Source organism: Ictalurus furcatus, chromosome 9 (assembly GCF_023375685.1).
Source record: "Ictalurus furcatus strain D&B chromosome 9, Billie_1.0, whole genome shotgun sequence".
Taxonomy (NCBI): domain Eukaryota; kingdom Metazoa; phylum Chordata; class Actinopteri; order Siluriformes; family Ictaluridae; genus Ictalurus; species Ictalurus furcatus.
Genome location: NC_071263.1, coordinates 6,247,296 through 6,265,000, shown reverse-complemented (window position 1 = coordinate 6,265,000; position 17,705 = coordinate 6,247,296). Strand labels below are relative to the sequence as shown.

Genomic DNA, 17,705 nt, shown 5'->3' with positions numbered 1-17,705 from the left:
TCCTATTAGGGATAATGTAATTTATTCCATCTAATCAAATCTTATCAGTTGAAGTAATTATGAGAAGTTGAAGTTAAAGAGATTTTTTAAGTTTATACAATACATGTGGCATATTAGACATTTCTTAGATGAAACAGCTAGTTTTGTGGCTATATTCCTGCTCCGAGCATCCCAGTGGGGTTTTGAAAGCAATAAAAATATTTCTCTGAATTTATTAATTTAGCTCATAACAACTAGCTTTGCCCACAAAAATACACAAAAACACAAGTACTTATCAAGCAAAGCTAGGTTTGTGATGTATTGCATACAAAGAAATCTCTTTTTACATTCTCAATTTATCTGTGTCCATTACTAATCCTCTCCAATATATTTTACCAACTGTACAATTTTACAATTTGATCCGTATATGGCAAGCAGGTGTCCTGATTAGTAGTTTTAGCAGCAGATCATAGCCGCAACTGTCAGCTTTGACTATAGTGCCATGGCAACACTACTTCTCACCCAAATATTGTCCAACAATATTACTTTTCACAGGTGGAAAAAAGCCAACATCGTGTTTAGTTGGTGCATTAAATAATTCTAGCACTAATGATAGATTTCATATAGAATCCATGCATGAAGGCCATTCCTGCTCAACCATGGTGCATATGACAAGGGGCATGTCAGTGGCAGTTCAATTTCCTCTGTGTGAGTGTGTCTTCTTAGCCAGCTAGCTAAGTACCAAGTATTGAGCGCATAAATTAACATACTTTTCAAGATGGTCAACATTTCTGTATTATAAACTCTGTATTCTAATATTTTGATACTGGATTTTTGAAGGCCTGAAATATTTCATTTTATGTGCAGGAATATAGAATATATGAAAGTTACACTTTTTGAATTGAATTACAGAAAAAAATGAACTTTTCCACGATATTCAAATTTTTTGAGATGCACCTGTATGCCAATGTGATATTTGTTATAGGATATTAGAAATAAAAAGAGCATTCATATGCTGGGGAAATTATTAAATTATTGAGGGTTTCACTATTTGCAAAAATACAGGAGCAATACGTGGGCAGAAATGTCTATAAAATTCTGCTGTGCAACCATCTAGGATTTATAATTTGGCATGTGTTGAATATTCATGAGCACAGGAAGTGCTGTTTCTGGTCCTAAGACAGAAACAGCATTCAAATCAATAGCCACAATTCACCATAATTAACCAGAATTCAGACATCTGGTAAGAAGATTTAAGGACAGGATGTAAAAACTATACAGAGGACTATATGTTCTGTTGATGGACATTCCCTCAGGTCACTGACCAAAGAGGCATTTAAGCCTTCCCTTACATATTGTTCCACAGCCAAAAGAACTGCAGCAACATTACTACAAACCTAGTCTAATCTGATAAGCACCGACATTTAAAACCAGAGGACTGCATGTTCTATCCTAAACAGGTAGATGCTATTCTGTGTAATACATTCATTTGCCAAAAAACAAGAAGGATAACCATTTAGCTAGATAACTCACCATACACATACAGTGTCCTCTTGCAATTTCCCTTCTTTCTAACAATAAATCATGTCATGAGTATATTTTAGACAGCAATTGACTTGCTCCAACTGCACAATACACAATACAGATGGCATCCGCATTATAGGAACAAACATTTTGCACCTTTCCTCCGAGAAAGTAGTTGTAAGCAGCCAAACTACAATACACTTTTCAGTGCTTCTCTGGCTTAAACACTCTCCATATCAATATAGTAACAGTGGCATATCATTTTCAAAGAGGTCGGCCACCAGTGACAAAAATGAGTACTATGAAAAAACATGGTAAAATTTATGGTACACTATTAAAAATGGGTAAGCTGTAAATGTTATCTTAAAGAGCTATTTCTACCAGAGCTAAACCTTACATTTAATTTTACTGGTGTAATCTAATGTATTTAGATTGATTCAGTAAAATTTTTGACTTGAATAAATTCAGTTAATTTAGATGTTACCACATGACTAACACTAATAAGTAATATTCATCATTGATCCTAACAGCCATTTTTAGGATTATGCTTTCATTGTTTATGACCTATTCAACCATGGGGCAGCAGTACAATGCATAAAATTATGCAGATGTAGATCAAAAGCTTCAGGTAATGTTCACATCAGAATAGGAAAAAAGAGTGACTTTAAACAGCATTAACTGGCATGGTTGTTTGTCCGACAGGCTGGTCTGAGTATTTCAACTGCGGATCTCCTGGGATTTTCACATACAACAGTTCATAGATTTTACGTAGAATGATGCAAAAAAACAAAAAACTTTGAGCAGTAGTTCTGTGGGCAGAAACGCCTTGTTGATGAGAAAGGTCAGAGGAGAATGGCGAGACTGGTTTTTAGCTGAAGGGAAGGCTACAGTAATTAAATTAAACGTTTTACAACCGCGGTGAGCAGAAAAGCATACCAGAACTCATAACATGTTAAGCATTGAGGTGGATGGGCTACAAAAGCAGAAGACCAGATTAAGTTCCATTCCTATCAACCAAGAACAGGAATCTGAGGCTACAGTGGACACATACTCACTGATATTGGACAGCTGAAGATTGGAAAAAGACCATGCGACATAGAGAGGTATAGGTATAGTGAGTGTGTATAATTATTGTTATTAATTATGTTGTACTTTCATCATTCTGGCTGAAACACCCACACAAGCTTATAGGATAGAACTCGCTCATACTGTTAATAAAAGGTTAACTTCAATAGGATATAGATAACATTACAGGGGATTACTGTTCTGCTATTCCACATGGCCTTTGATTTACAACTGGGGTCATGAGAGGAACTCACAATCTCCTCTTTGTTTTATTCATATATTTTACAAATCAATATTAGAATTTAAAAAAAAATATTACTGGGAGTTGCATTCAAACAAGCCACATTTAACTGAAGAGTGTACAAAATGCCCATGTTTGGTCATTTGCCCAGAAGGGGAACCCATGTGCTAGCCTCTGCACCAAAGGATTCAATGCACTACCACAATAACAGAATTAGCCCCAAAATAGGTAACATTTCCTGTATGTTTGACGCTTAAACTGATGCTCCCCCAACCAGAACTGTAAAACCACACCAATCAGACATTGTTAATCCATAATACTCTCTGGAAAAAACATAAGCGCTACCCTCCTTAAACCAAGATATTCAGGAAGAAGTTGAGGATTTCAAGGTGGGTGACTGGAATTTTGGTTCATTGCTTTTCTAGGGTAGGTTTATTGTCTCCTGTAATAGTCCAACTTGTCATGGCCATCATCTTTCTTTTCCTTTTTATCACAATCAGAGATGATTTCTGAAATAGCATAATTAGTGTCAAACACAGTGCATGGTCTGCTAAGGCTTACTCTAGCAGTACTAAATTATGTTATTTAAAGCTTGCTCATATTGACTGATTTACTACTTAAGCTATTATCATTTTTATTCATCACACAATTATTTTCATAAACTATTATTTCATGCATCATTTTATTAATAAAAATTGTTTCATTCTATTTAAACAATGACAAGCCATGACAAGTTTGACTTATCTAGGGGACCCAAACTCTGCATCAAAATTTACAGCTAAGAAGCATGCTATGTAAGCTTTGTGTTTTGGTCTATAGATATCAACAGCCTCCATTCTAATCAGAACAAGGGTAACAGCTGTAATGACTGTTAGGAAGAGCATATGTGAAGACATTCTGTTACACACAGAGCCTGTTAGATTCTGATGGACAGAATCACAGAGTAACACTTAGAATAAATAGCAATAATCACAGTTTGAAGAGGGTGTAAACATCCCCAAAAAAAACTTACCTCCTCTCAAGTTTTGTACCTGCATATCTCTCAATTATTGTTAAATGATGGGACTGAAAATTTTGGGATGGTGTATACTTCACCTCTATAGTTGATGATCTCAGTACCAAGAACAGGAGTCATCTCCAGCACAGTGATGAAGGCCTTGTCCATGGAAGTAAGGGGGAAAGGGGACATGCGGTGTCTCTGTGCCACCTTTGTGATGTCTACTGCACTATGACCTAAGAGGAGGACACAACAGTTGAGAGTCTGCACACACAAACACACACACAAACTACTAAGGGCAAACAATATATTACAATTTCAGATTTTTCAGATTACAAACACATGTTTAGCTGTTTGTGTTGAGTTGGGCAGAATGTTTACTGAAAAAACTCTAGTACCTTTGTTAGCTTATGACGATTCTCAGCTCAGATTTTAAAAAGTACTTTAAAAAGAATTAGGTTTTGGTTCAAACAGGAAGCAATTTATTTGTGCCATTTACATTTGCAGCATTTGGCAGATGTCCTTATCCAGTGGTACCCACAAATGTTCCCACTTTATTCATAGAATAGTTGGGGTCTTTGTGTACATGTTACATACATCACTAAGTTGGTTGGCATGACCACGTTGGACAGCATATCTGCAATACGGGAGATGTCTTTATCCCATAGTGATACCAAACAAATATATGAAAGAGAACTTTAGGTTACTTTTGTAACCCTGGTTCCCTGATAACAGGAATGAGTTATTTCACCACACTTCCTTCATTGCAGTTGCATGGAGAAGAGATGTGCTGAGAATGAGGTAGGGACCGTCAGCAGTGATCTATATTAGGGAGTTGGGACTCCTGCATCACCGTCGTGATTGGTTTGTCAATCGACAGATCACAGTGTTATTGGTGCTTCCAGGATCGGTCACGCCCGAAGCATTTTCCATAGTGGGATACCTCACTCCTGTTATCAGTGGAGAGTCCGCTACACAAGCCCCTGTGTTTGAGCTATTACTACAGAAACAATAATGTATTAGCATTAATATTAACTTACCATCCATGTTACAGCCAGAACTACCTGTGCTGTTATATGAAAATAATGCACATCATCTGACTAATCAAAATCAAGCATTCAACCAGGCTGTGGTACAACATAATAGAAGTTCCGGTTTTGTGCAAGTCATGTTTTTAGCTATGCACTTTTATTTTTTCCAATTGTAGTGCTTCTAAAAATATATATAATTTTAAAGCTTTAAAGAAATAAATATTTTATGGGCATCAATATCAACTAATACTCAATGTTTCAATATCTGTAATGTTATTGGAAAAGAAAAAGTGGCATTGTCTCATTGTGTCATATAATTATAGACATATTCTATATGCTTACTCACAGCATGTGTACTAGTGCACTGGCACACACACACCAAAGTTTTGCAAGCACTCACTTGATCTTAGGATGTTCTCTTTGCTGCCACACCGTGACTGTACCTACAGACAATAAGGAAGAAAGAGTGAGATGGGATGTGAAAGAGAAAAAGTTCTGTCTTTTTCTGTCATGGCTGACTTCCTGTTGGGTGGAGTCAGCTAAAACCAAGTGAACTTTGTCTTACACGATGAGATCAATAACCATACCAAATCTTGTGCACCTTAGAGCAACTTCCAACGATTGACTGCATTTGGTGACACTGTAGAGCTCCTCGACCACACCCAAGCCCAAATACTACACAACTTTTTGATTTTACACAGGTCTGATGTGTGTGCCAAGTTTTGTGAGTTTTCATGCATGACAAATGCCTAAAAAACAGATGACTGTGTTAAAAATAAATAAATAAATAAATAAATAAATAAATAAAAATAAAATAAAATAAAATAAAATAAAATAGATGCAAGCAGCGATGACTGGCCCAAGCTCCGGCACCACCACCACCCTGGTGGCTTTAGGGAAACTGTGCATGGCAGGCAATGTGCATTTAATGTGGGTAAATGTAAAAGAACTATGTCAAAATCGTTTGAATATGCCGCATTTACTGCAGCCAGTCACTTTCATGAAATTTTAGGCATGCTGTGAGCCTCAAAAACACCAGAAGAGAGTATTTATGCTTGATGTGTTACCATGCCAACACTGTTTAAGATATCAAAAATCTTTAATAATTTTAGATCAGCCACGTCTTGACATTATTCTGACCAAGATCGAAGTGATTCGGGTAAATATGAGAAGACTATTGCAAAGTCTGTTGTAAGTCACACTTCCTGCTGCCAGTTGGTGGCACTATGACCGTGACTCACAATAGTCACATCCATGTGATCGGCCCCAAATACCAAACATACAGCTCAAGTTTCATCTAAATCACTCATTGCATGCAGAATATAAGACACTACCCTTTTCACTTTTTTGCCATAAATCTATTACCTCGCCATGGCGAAACTGTTCGAGATATCAAAAATCCCTTTGGAATTTAGCATTTTCAATGGCTTGACAAAGTCTTATCCATGCTTGGTGACAATCACATGAATTGCCTAGGAGGAGCATGTAAATGAGTCTGCAATATTCAAAAAATCCACATTAAATCCAAAATGGCCGACTTCCTGTTGGGCAGAACTAATGACTGTCATTTTGAAAGTTGTCTGGCATGATGAGAACAGTATATGTAACGGGTTTGGTGACTGTAGGTAAAACAACCCCCCCCCCACACACACACACTTTTGTCAAAAGGTGGCGCTACAGGGCTCCCTCTCAACGCCGATGTTTCTAGGGCTTTGCCAGTGTCTAACGGCCGACAGCTCTGATATCTGTCTGGAGTTTCATGCAATTTGAAGCATGCTAAGAGCCTCAAAACCACCCAAGAAGATTATTAAAGTTTGATGCATTGCCATGGCAACAGTATTTTAGATATCAAGAATACTTTCACAAGTGTACACCTGCAGTGTTTTGACATTATTCTGACGAAGTTCAGGTAAATAAGTTTGGGTAAAATTATAATAATGAGCAAATCAGGTAAAAATAAGAGGGTGATTTCAAAGCATTTTGAAAACTTAAACACTTCCTGCTGCCAGTTGGAATTCTGTGACCTTGATTCACAATAGTTGTATCCATGTGATCGACCTCCTTCAACAAACATACAGCTGAAGTTTCATTCAAATCAGTAAATGTATGCAAAAGTTATAACACATTTCCTGTTTCCCTTTTTTCACCATAAATTTGTTTCAACGCCACGGCCAAACTGTTCGAGATATCAAAAATCAGATGAATTCCCGAAGAGGAGTGCATCAAATTCCACAGCATGCGTTTTTCAAACAAATCTAAATAGCCGACTTACTTGTGGGCGGAACTAATGACATATAGCGTGGATGTTATTCGGCCCGATGAGATCTAAATGTGTACTGAGTTTCATGCATATACGTGCTAGTATGTATCCAAGATTTCAGATTGTGTTCAAGGGGGCTGCCCCCCGCCACGCCCGTGTACCACCTTTTGCCCGGCCCTAATGGCCATGGATTCCGACCTGTGTATAAATTTTCAGGAGTTTTTGAGAATGTTAAAGGCCCCAAAAGCCCCCAAAACCTTGAAGAAGAAGAAAACAAAGATGAAAACTAAAGAAAACAATAGGGCCTTTGCACTTTCAGTGCTTGGGCCCTAATAATAATAAACAGAGCAGATCCAATCGGGACTCACATGATCGGTGCTCGGGCCCTAATACTAATAATAATAATAATAATAATAATAATAATAATAATAATAATAAAACGGAACAGATCCAATAGGGCCTCACATCTGTGCTCGGCCATAATAATAATAATAACAATAATTATAATAATAACAACAACAACAACAACGCTTATAAAAAACAGCAAATACAACAGGGCCTCACAACATCTGTGCTTGGGCCCGAAATATAGCTGCAAGTAGCAATTATCGGGGTTTAGGGCCCTTAAAGACATTAAAAGATATTAATTACTATTGTGCAACCTTATAAGCACCTAAATTTAAAAAAAAAAACTAAGATAATTTTAAGAAATATCAGCCTTCATCAAGCTTGTCTAATAGCTGCTGAACATTGATTGACCAATGGCGGATATGTTTTTCAAGATGTACAATTGTCCTAATATATACCTTGGACAAGGACAATTCTTTCAAGATTTATTTATCATGTATATTGGACCACTGTTTGCACTAAATGTGGACGGATATTTGATGTATTGAACGGTGTTGCCATACATCAAATATCCGTTCGTCTTGGCATGATGTTGGCCATGTTTGGTGCCGGTCACATAAATCCACTAGCAGTAGTATTTTGGTAAATTATATATGGTAAATTAAACCATATCACGAAAATATGCAGGAGGACTGTCGTAGACATGTATCATGACTCAGACACGCATGCCATTATTCAGACAAGGTCTGTTATCAATCTGGGTCCCCAAGTGTTCCAAAACTGTTTCTGTTTTTAGTTTGCTACATTGTAATTGGTCCATTTGTATAATGAAAAGCATCTCACTCAGTCATCTCTTAAAGCATGGTGCATTTGGGGATTTCCGTGTCAAAAGTATCATTTTTTATTTTTTTTACCGTGACCATACTGGCCATCAAGACCTGCTGCTGGATATAAGGTAAAGAAAGGGTTGTTTCAGGGTATCCAAAGATTGCCAAATTATGATCTGTGGGAATATTTTTCTCAAACGCTTTTGAAAAACAACTGAAGATACTAACTCAGTAATCATGAACCGTGGGACAGAACCAGAATAAGTGTGATAGAGATCCCTCAGACACCTGGCACCGATCACATCTCGGAGAAACTGAGCTGTATATTTTACTCAGATTCATTTTGGAGAAGTAGAACATACGAAGAACCTTGAACTGAATATGCCTTATCTGGAGTTTATGGAGAAACAATGAATTCTGGATGAAAAATTCACACATTTCTTCATGTATCTCCCAATTCTTTGGCCCATATTTCTTTCATGAGAAAAGTGCTCAAAGGGTAATATAAAAGCAGAGGATAAAAAAGTAAAATGTCTAGAGTGAGAAAGGAACAACTCATGTAAAACATGATCCTTTGGCTTGGTTAAGAAGAGAGGTACATATTTTTTTAAAACATGGTGTCTGCACTGTTGCAGATACTGGAAAATAAATAAATAAATAAATAAATACAAATATAGCTGCAAGCAGCAATTACCGGGGTTCAAGCCTTTTAGGGCCATTAAAAATAATAATTACCGAAAACCTATTGATGAGGGTCCGACTCTGCTTTTTAGTTTGAAACTAAAATTGAAGAATAGGACGATAGGACAAAAATCAAGTCCTTAAGGCAAGTTCTCAAAGCAAGTTTTGCATCTTATGCAAATTAGCTAAAAATCTAAGTGGGTGGACCTAAATGGTTTTTGAGGCTTTTTTGTTCAGGAAAGCCCAATGAATATGCAGCAAAAATAATCATTGTAGGACTTACAGTATTCGAGATATGAGCCAAAATGTAGAACGCTTCGCTATAGCAGCACCACGACTTTCTTGCATGAACAGGGGGAGGGAGTTTGTCTGTGGGACATATGGTTTGATCTTTAGCGAAAAAGAAGATTAGAAGGACCATTATAATAATAATAAATATAGCTGCAAGTGGTGATCTGCACGGTCCAAGCACTCAAATATCAGAATGGCCGATTCTTGCCAAGAAACACAGAACCAGAAAGACCCCATACATGAACATACTCATCAAGTTTTGTGACAACAGCTAAATGCTAGCTGTTTAAAATGCCTGTTGAAAAGCTGATTGGCTGAAAGCGGCCATGTTACTAATGTAATTCAGTGATGATTGTATATCCAATTACAGATTAGCAGATCAATGGGACACACCAAATTTTAGCTCAGTTGGACTTTTGGTTCCTGAGAAACAGCTATTTGAACTTAACTCTAAACTCTATCAATATGAATAGTGCCCCCAGTGGCCAATTTGAGTGAGACTGCATCAGCTACTAGTAGGTCCCTGCCTGAAACTACCATTTAATTTTCATGACAATAGTTTAATCTGAACCTTGTCAAATTGGTCGATGGTGGTGATGTTTTTTCAGTAATTAGGAATCATAAAAAAATCCACATAAAGTTTGGCACATAGATGCACCCTACCAAATTTCAGCTTTATCTGCGTTATGGTTCTTCAGAAATAGCTATTTATCATCAGCACCTTCAGTGCTTGGACCCTTGATTACAATAGGATTCCAACACCATTGATGCTTCGAACCATAACAAGAACCAAAAGAAAACATACAATTACAATAAGGTGCATACATACAGTACCTTTGGTGCTTGGCCCCTAGTTACACATATAGCATGCATATATTTAAGTGTTTATCTCCGATTCATTTAACTTGCTGTACCTGTACAAAATATCTAGGTAAATGTACATGTTAAACTAATTTTCATTAATGTGACTTCCACAAACAAAGTAACACATTATTTGCCGGCACTGGCATGACTCCAATCAAGGGGATTGACAAAAACTAGAAAATGTTTGAATTTCACCATAATAACAGAGCTGCAAACATCTTGGTCACTGAGAAAGTAAAATCAAATAGGGGAAATCATTTTGTATAATATTTATTTTATATAATAATTTATGCCTGGTCTCTTAAGTTCTGCCAACACTGCTATAGTTGAATGTTTTATTATAATCCCGGTATAATATCTGGAGTTTAAATAGCTTTATAAAATTGTATATATTATAAGGAATATATTATTTATCAAGAAATAGTTGGGTAAAGCGGATTAATTCATAAACTGTAAGCTGCTTATTCATAACTGGTAAGTGTGCGTGTGCATATGTAACAAATGAAAGGGAAAAAACTACTCGACTTAGTAAGGTGTTGGGTCACCACAAGCCACTAGAATGGTGCACTTTGGCAAAGAAGAGATGAACACAATTCTTCAAAAATATATTCCCTCAATTGGTGTTTTGATAATGGTGGTAGAGAGCACTAACAATTCAAAATCTCCTAAATAATCTGTGCATAAATATCTATGCAGAAGAGAGGGGAGAGTGAAACTGTTTACCTGGTCCAAGGTAGAGTACCTTGACTCGAGTGTGATGACCTCATCCAAGTGTGCCCTGAACTCTCTCCGTGATGCCTGGAGAAAGCCACACAACAGTAACTCACCTCATCCACACTGATACTGATATTAGCCCTTAGTCAGAAGTAGTTTTTCTCTCAGTCATATCAATCTAGATATTACACATTAACCACCTGCCCAACACTGTATAAAATCACACCCATACTATGACTCTGCTAAGGAAATTATCAACAATTAGCAGGAACTCTGCATGTACAATAGTGATCCAACTTGTAATAATTTAATCGAAACTGCCAAAAATAGAAAATAAATTATGGCAGCATAATATAACTGGGAATACTATGCTGATTTCACCTATCTAAGGTTCATCTATGGATAAACAACCAGAAGCTTCCACAATACAAATGCTATTTCTTTTAACAAATAATATACCACTGTTATCCAACTTGCTATTTTATACCTATATAGCAACAGCTAGAGAGTTTGTGTACATATCTGAATAGAGAACACAGTTATTGAACATTCTAAAAAGGTGTTTTGCAATTCACAAAGAAACATAGATTAGTTCACTTAAAATGAAGATGTCCTGTTGTAGGGCAGCAAAAAAAAAAGACATCTAGTGGAAACATGCTTCTGAAGGTGAAAATACAAAATTATTTATCAACACTCAAAAATATGAATATAAAATAAGTATGGTAGGTTAATAGCCAGAACTGGCAGTTATAGCACAACAACAGAGTGGTAACAAAGATAGCAACACATGAAGAAGCAGGTGGTAATAGGTTGCCCCAGTACCCAGATCTGAGGTCAGCTTCACTATTTCTCATACAATAAACAAAATTTCTACATTGGCAGAATTGTTCCTAAATCAGTGTAAAGAGTGCTGAAATACCTAAGTGATACTACAGGTAGAAGAGTAAGAAGTGAGCTGCATCTGGGCAGTGGATAAGGGAAAGGATTAAACCCAGGTTAGGGGAGAGAATACACAAAGAGTGGAAGACTACAGCTTATAGCTCCTTTCACAGATGAGCAAGAGCCACTGATCACTTAAAAAGTGGACAATGTGGAAAAATGTGAAAATGCTAGTAACAAGAAAAACATTCAGTGAGCTGCTAGCTCGTATCTAGACACTAACTCCACAGTTTATACAGTATACATGTCTACCAGTGGAAATACTCCTGTGATGGGTTGAGGACAGAATTATGAAAACTGTATGTCTCTGCATAGTCATGGTTCAGAGCTTACAGAAAGGCTAATGGATGTTAGATAGAAGAATGGATTGGCATGTTGTGAATTAGCATAAAATTGGACACAAAGGTAATTATAACATACACTGTCAAAATTTCAGATTGATTTATAACTCCCCATACTCCCCTGACTGACAGTTCTGTAGGGTCATGTAATTTATGACTGTTTGTAAACCTATTTGATCTGTACATGTGACCTCTTGTCTCCTGTCTGTCTGGAAGTGTTCTTCCTCACCTGTATTGGCCAGGATGTTTAGATGTGTTTATGTTAATGATATTAAGGGTGAGCCTGCTTTCTCACAATCTACCCCTCCCAATGCATGTGTCCTGAATTTGGTGTTTAAATAATGGTTTAAGATGTTGTTAAAACACAGAAGACACTCTGCAACTTTCTGTTATAATGGCTGCTCTGAGAATTCTTAATACCCCTAGAACAGGGCTTCCCAAACTTTTCCAGGGCAAGGCCCCCCAAATGGCATTAACATTTGACCGAGGCCCCCCTTTTGCAAGATGTCTTTAAAACACATTAAAAATACAGACTTCTGAATATATCCCCCTTTTTTACGTTGATGTTTTGTCTGTTTAGCAATTAGAAAGTTAGTTATAGCAAATGTGATTTTAATATGTACTGTTACAAGTAGAATGTTATAGTAATTCGCGCACATATATATATAAAATCATGTATTTATTTATTTTTCACACCAAATTGTTGAGGCCCCCTGGCCGCAGCCCCCACTTTGAAAACCACTGCCCTAGAAGACTGATGTGTATTTCACCAACAAGAGGACTTGTTGAAATGTGAGAGAAACTGACTTTTAGACTTTGTTATGGTAAGCACAGTCCTAATAATCTTTTCTCTCCCTCTCTCCTTCTGTCGAGCCACACACGATTTTATGGAGATACTAGAGATCCTGATCCTCTCTGCTCTCCAGACCTGCCTGATCCGTTTCGGATGTCCTACCTCTGGATGGAGCTCTCATCTACTCCAGTTCCAGATTGTTGGAACTACGGCTGCTTCTAAGGCCAAACAGACTTCACATAAATCCATAATGAACTTTTTCACACTATCTGTTGTTACCCAGATGAGGATGGGTTCCCTTCTGAGTCTGGTTCCTCTCAAGGTTTCTTCCTCTTAAAACATCTTAGGGAGTTTTTCCTTGCCACCGTCGCCACTCAGTGGCTTGCTCAGTTGGGATAAATTCGCACCTTTAATATCTATATACCGTGTTGATATTTCTGTAAAGAAATTTTAACCTGACATCTATTTGTTTGACACGTAGTTTGAGCAGCCATCACGTAATCTGGTTAAACCAGGACTTAAACACATCATAGCTCAAGCATTGAGTCAATGTGGTTTGAGGATTCACCCCCAGAGGATTCAGGGGTCAGTGGACACTATTTTGCATGAACTGCATGATGAGGTTTACATTGTGGAAAAGCTTTGCGAAGTCAGAGAGAAAATTGTGGATGTCAGCAGCGTCTGGGACACCGTGGACAGCTGGAAAGGCTCTGTACAAGTTGCCTGAGAGGGATACTAAAATGGGAAGCACGTGCTATGAGGCAGGACTGGCAAAGAATCTATTTAAATGTCGTATTAGATGCGAGATGACCAACTTAAATGTACAAGATCATTAATGACTGTGTTGATGTACCTGTCGCTGTAAACGAATGCGGCGTTGATCCCAAACATTTAACAAACCTCAAGAATCAAATGTCTGTTGTAAGAGGCATGTCAAATGAGTGGACAGATATGGCGCGTATGTGTATTAATGCGGTCGATCCAATTTGTGCAACTGTCAGAAAAATACTAGACCTGGTGACTGAATGTGATAGTTGTATTAGAATTGCTGACATAATGTGTATGTATATGTATAGACTTATGTGGCAAATGGGCATAAACTAGGCAAGGCAAAAAGAGAAACTAGAAGCAAGATCAAAAACCACGAAACAGGACACAATGAACAAAGGCTTGGCACGGTAAATACACTCAATACTTCGCAAAGTGCGAGGAGACATGAGGGGTTTAAATGACAAACAATCAGGGGTTACAAGACAGCTGAGAACAATGATAACATACGGGAAACAACCAGTGACATTACAGAGGCGGAGACAGGACATAAACCATAACAAATGCACGTGTCGAAAGTAAACAAAGGCAGTGTCACTGAAAACCCAAAAGCGTGTGCTCACACTTCAAGCTCGCACATCGAGCACGCGCTTCGGTTTTCAGAGCACGTAGGACAATCACAACGCCGACCCCATACGTTATGTAGTCTATTACCAGAATCAGGCAGGCAATGGACTCCCAGGCTTGGGGGTTATGTTTGGAGGACTCTTTAGAAAGGCTTTACCTTTGCTAAAACAAGGATTTAGCATAGCCAAGCTGCATTTTAAATCAGCAGCAAAAAACATACTACACAACGTGTTAGCAACACATTATCACGGTCTTGTAATAACAACAATACTCAAAACGGATCTGGGCTAATGGTGATGACTCGCAAAAGAGCATCTAGGCCGCCAGGGGTTTGGAGGAGTGGCCAAACTCACAAGAAAACAAAACATATGCCTAAGAAAGAGTCAGTCATAAAACACAAGCACAAGGAGATGACAAATCGTGAAGAATTCTGTTAAAACAATATTTTAGATCATGTCTTTACGACACAACGTGTCAGAAGAGTGAGTAAAAACCGAACTGGATCTGTTCACAGTGCCTCAACTGGATCTGCTCACACTTACTCAAATCGCTATTGAAAAAAAATACTTCTATAGAAGTACCACCATTATCAGCGATATCGGACTCATCACCTTTGGAGTTTTTTAATCGTGGGGTCTGGAAAGGATTATGTAGACCTAAACACCACATTGGTGTTTTTGCGTCTCAAAATCACTCATGCTGATAGTACAGATATTGCAGACGGAGCCCCTGTGGGTCTTATTAACTATGTGGGGCCAACAATATTTTCACAAGTGGACGTGTCGCTTGGAGACCGTTATATTTCACAGAGTTCTAGCACATATCCTGATCGTTGCATGAACGAGTGTCTTACCATTATGGTAAGATGCCCTTGAAACGCTTTTCTCTGCGGGACTCTTTTACAAAGACATGGCTGGACATATGGATGTGGCAGACCTGTCTGGGGGTAATCACAGTAAATACATAAATATATACACTATTAAAAAAAAATTTAGAAGTCAACTGTACAGCATTTTGCAAAAACATTTTTACAAAATATGACTTTCCAAAGTTTGAAGGGCTGCTTATAACACATGAAAATGGATAATGTAATCTAAAATCAAAACCATCTGTGTCTCACACACCCCTATGTCCAAAAAGATTGTCAGAAGCCATATGGGAGCATGGTAAAATCAGGGTGCAGCACACGTTTGTTTTACAATAATTTAACTTTTTAACGACTGACCTATTGTGTACTGTGAAGTGTTTTTTATTTTGCACAATAGTGTCAGTGTATGCCAGTATATGACTACTGTTACCTTCCCCATGACATAGTGATCAACAAGGCCAGTCAGAGTGTCTAACCTAATGGCTTTTGAGTTTACAGCATTGAGAGTAATACCCTTGGCTTTCATGCAGACCTTACCCTTAGCAGTGTGGTAGCCATAAGTTTTCGGACCCCCTGAACAAAACTCTACAATGTGATCCCAACCCCCAACCTCATCAGTCAGATTACCGACGTAAGGCCGCCAGTGGAGGCTCCCAGTCACCGTCTCTAGAAGTAAAGATGACACTGTCTGTATCACTGTACAACAGCCTATCCCCCAACTTATCCATTAACTCATACAGCTCTAGGCACGCATGTGAAGTTGTAAACGCACCAAGAATGTCACATTAATGTCATGGGTCTGACCACCTTTCCTGTCTCCGTAACACCACTGAATTAGTGCAACAGTGTCTGACATGAACGAAAAGTGTTTGTCAACCATCGCCGAAAATGTGTTGTGCAAACTGTTCAGTGCCTAAAAGTAGTTTCCTACACGGCAAATTTTTGCGCATAGAGAACCTCCCCCAAATTGAGTTCAGCAGAAGTTTGTTAATAGACTGACATGTGGGGTTATGTCTTATCTTGTCAAGATTCATCTTAATCACCTCTTTCTCAAAGTAATCAGTGATGTAGGATTATTTGTCTGCATCCGACACACCGTGAGTGGGGAATCCAATGGCCTCTTGTTTGTACTGTAAACATGTCTTAACATAAATCACAAAAAATGTTTCTGATCGTTGAGGAAAATGCCATACCTTGTCCACCTTCATTACATCGTAACCCTTCTCCACAGCCTTTAACAGCTCGATACTGACCCAGTAGCCTGAAATAGCCCTTTCCTCATCAGTGTGTCTACATGGGCTGGGCTGATTCTGCTGTTCTGCACAGCAGAATCCGCACTGTTTCCAATCACCATCTCAGCGCGGTTTAACGCATGCTGAATGTTTATGCCACATGTTTTAACATATTCAAGCCATTCAATGGAATGGAAAGTCTGAGTATGTCTTGTTCTGACTTGTGTATGCATTGGGATGGGTAGTAAACACTGAGAAGCAGGGCTCATTAACTAAACTCATTAACAAACACATCGTAAACATTCTGGTCAATACAGCTCAGGAAGAACACACCCAGACAGATAGGAGACAGGTCACACGTATAGATCAAATAGGTTTACCAGCAGTCGTAAATCACATGTCCCCACAGACCTGTCAGTCAGAGGAACATGGTGGGTCATAAATCACAGGGGGTCATAAATCAATCTGACATTTTGGCTGAAAGTTTATGTTATAACTAGGGCTACATGATTATGGCCAAAATGATAATCACAATTATTTTGATCAATATTGATTGATCAATCACGATTATTTATCACGATTATTCATTGATTTTAGGGACAACATATTTTTATTGCACTTTCACATTTAAATAAACAGACCGCTGCTTTCACCTTCATGTTGTGCTACATTCCTGCTAATGTACAAATCTTTGCATCAAATTAGACTGATCCTTAAAGTGTATCATCTCATAGAAGCAAAATATAAATAAAATTGTACCCAAAATATAGGATGAGTAAAAATAAAAATGCCATCAACCAAATGAAAATATGCAATCCAATATAACAATATGCAACCAAATGAAAACAATTCAGACGTATACAGAAAAGTCAATAACAGTGTTTACAGGAGGAGAGACGCAGCCACATCACCCAATAGAGTGGCGCATGTCATTTTGTCCCGGAACCCGGAAGTTAGCATCACACTGGTTCCCTCGACAAAAACCCAATAGGATTGCCCCATAGGCTTTTGGATTATTGCAAAAAAATAAACTCTGTGATCAACAAAAGTTTACAATACTAACATGTTTTGTCCATCGAGATCATTTTTATCAACTTTCATAAAAGATCAACTTTTATGAAGTTTGAAGCCTAAATACAATTGCCAGAAATAAAAAGCTAACTCTATGGTATTAACGAACTACACCACGGTTGCTCTGTGACGTTGAAGTCATCACCAAGCTTCTGACAAATTTTCCAAACTTGATTTAAAAAATTTTTTTCCATAAAAATTTTCCATAATGCGGATTTACTCTGTGGATGAATCTTCATCCACG

The 17,705-nt window shown here is 37.9% G+C and overlaps 1 protein-coding gene across 7 annotated transcripts in view; it reads right to left on the bottom strand.

Annotated features, from left to right (window-relative positions):
* Positions 1 to 17,705, bottom strand: part of LOC128613119 (gephyrin) — a 133,311-nt gene that overhangs the window by 47,768 nt on the left and 67,838 nt on the right. For 5 of the 7 annotated variants that reach the window (XR_008386828.1, XR_008386829.1, XM_053633694.1 and 2 more), the window contains exons 10-12: positions 10,832 to 10,906; positions 5,238 to 5,280; positions 3,905 to 4,042 (exon numbers count right to left, since the gene is read on the bottom strand). Coding sequence is in view for 5 of the 7 variants with exons in the window: in XM_053633694.1 (XP_053489669.1) it covers positions 3,905 to 4,042; positions 5,238 to 5,280; positions 10,832 to 10,906 (256 nt within the window). In the remaining 2 variants the exon portion in view is untranslated. The remainder of the gene's footprint in view (positions 1 to 3,904; positions 4,043 to 5,237; positions 5,281 to 10,831; positions 10,907 to 17,705) is intronic. The other 2 variants (XM_053633695.1, XM_053633697.1) reach the window with 1 other exon arrangement.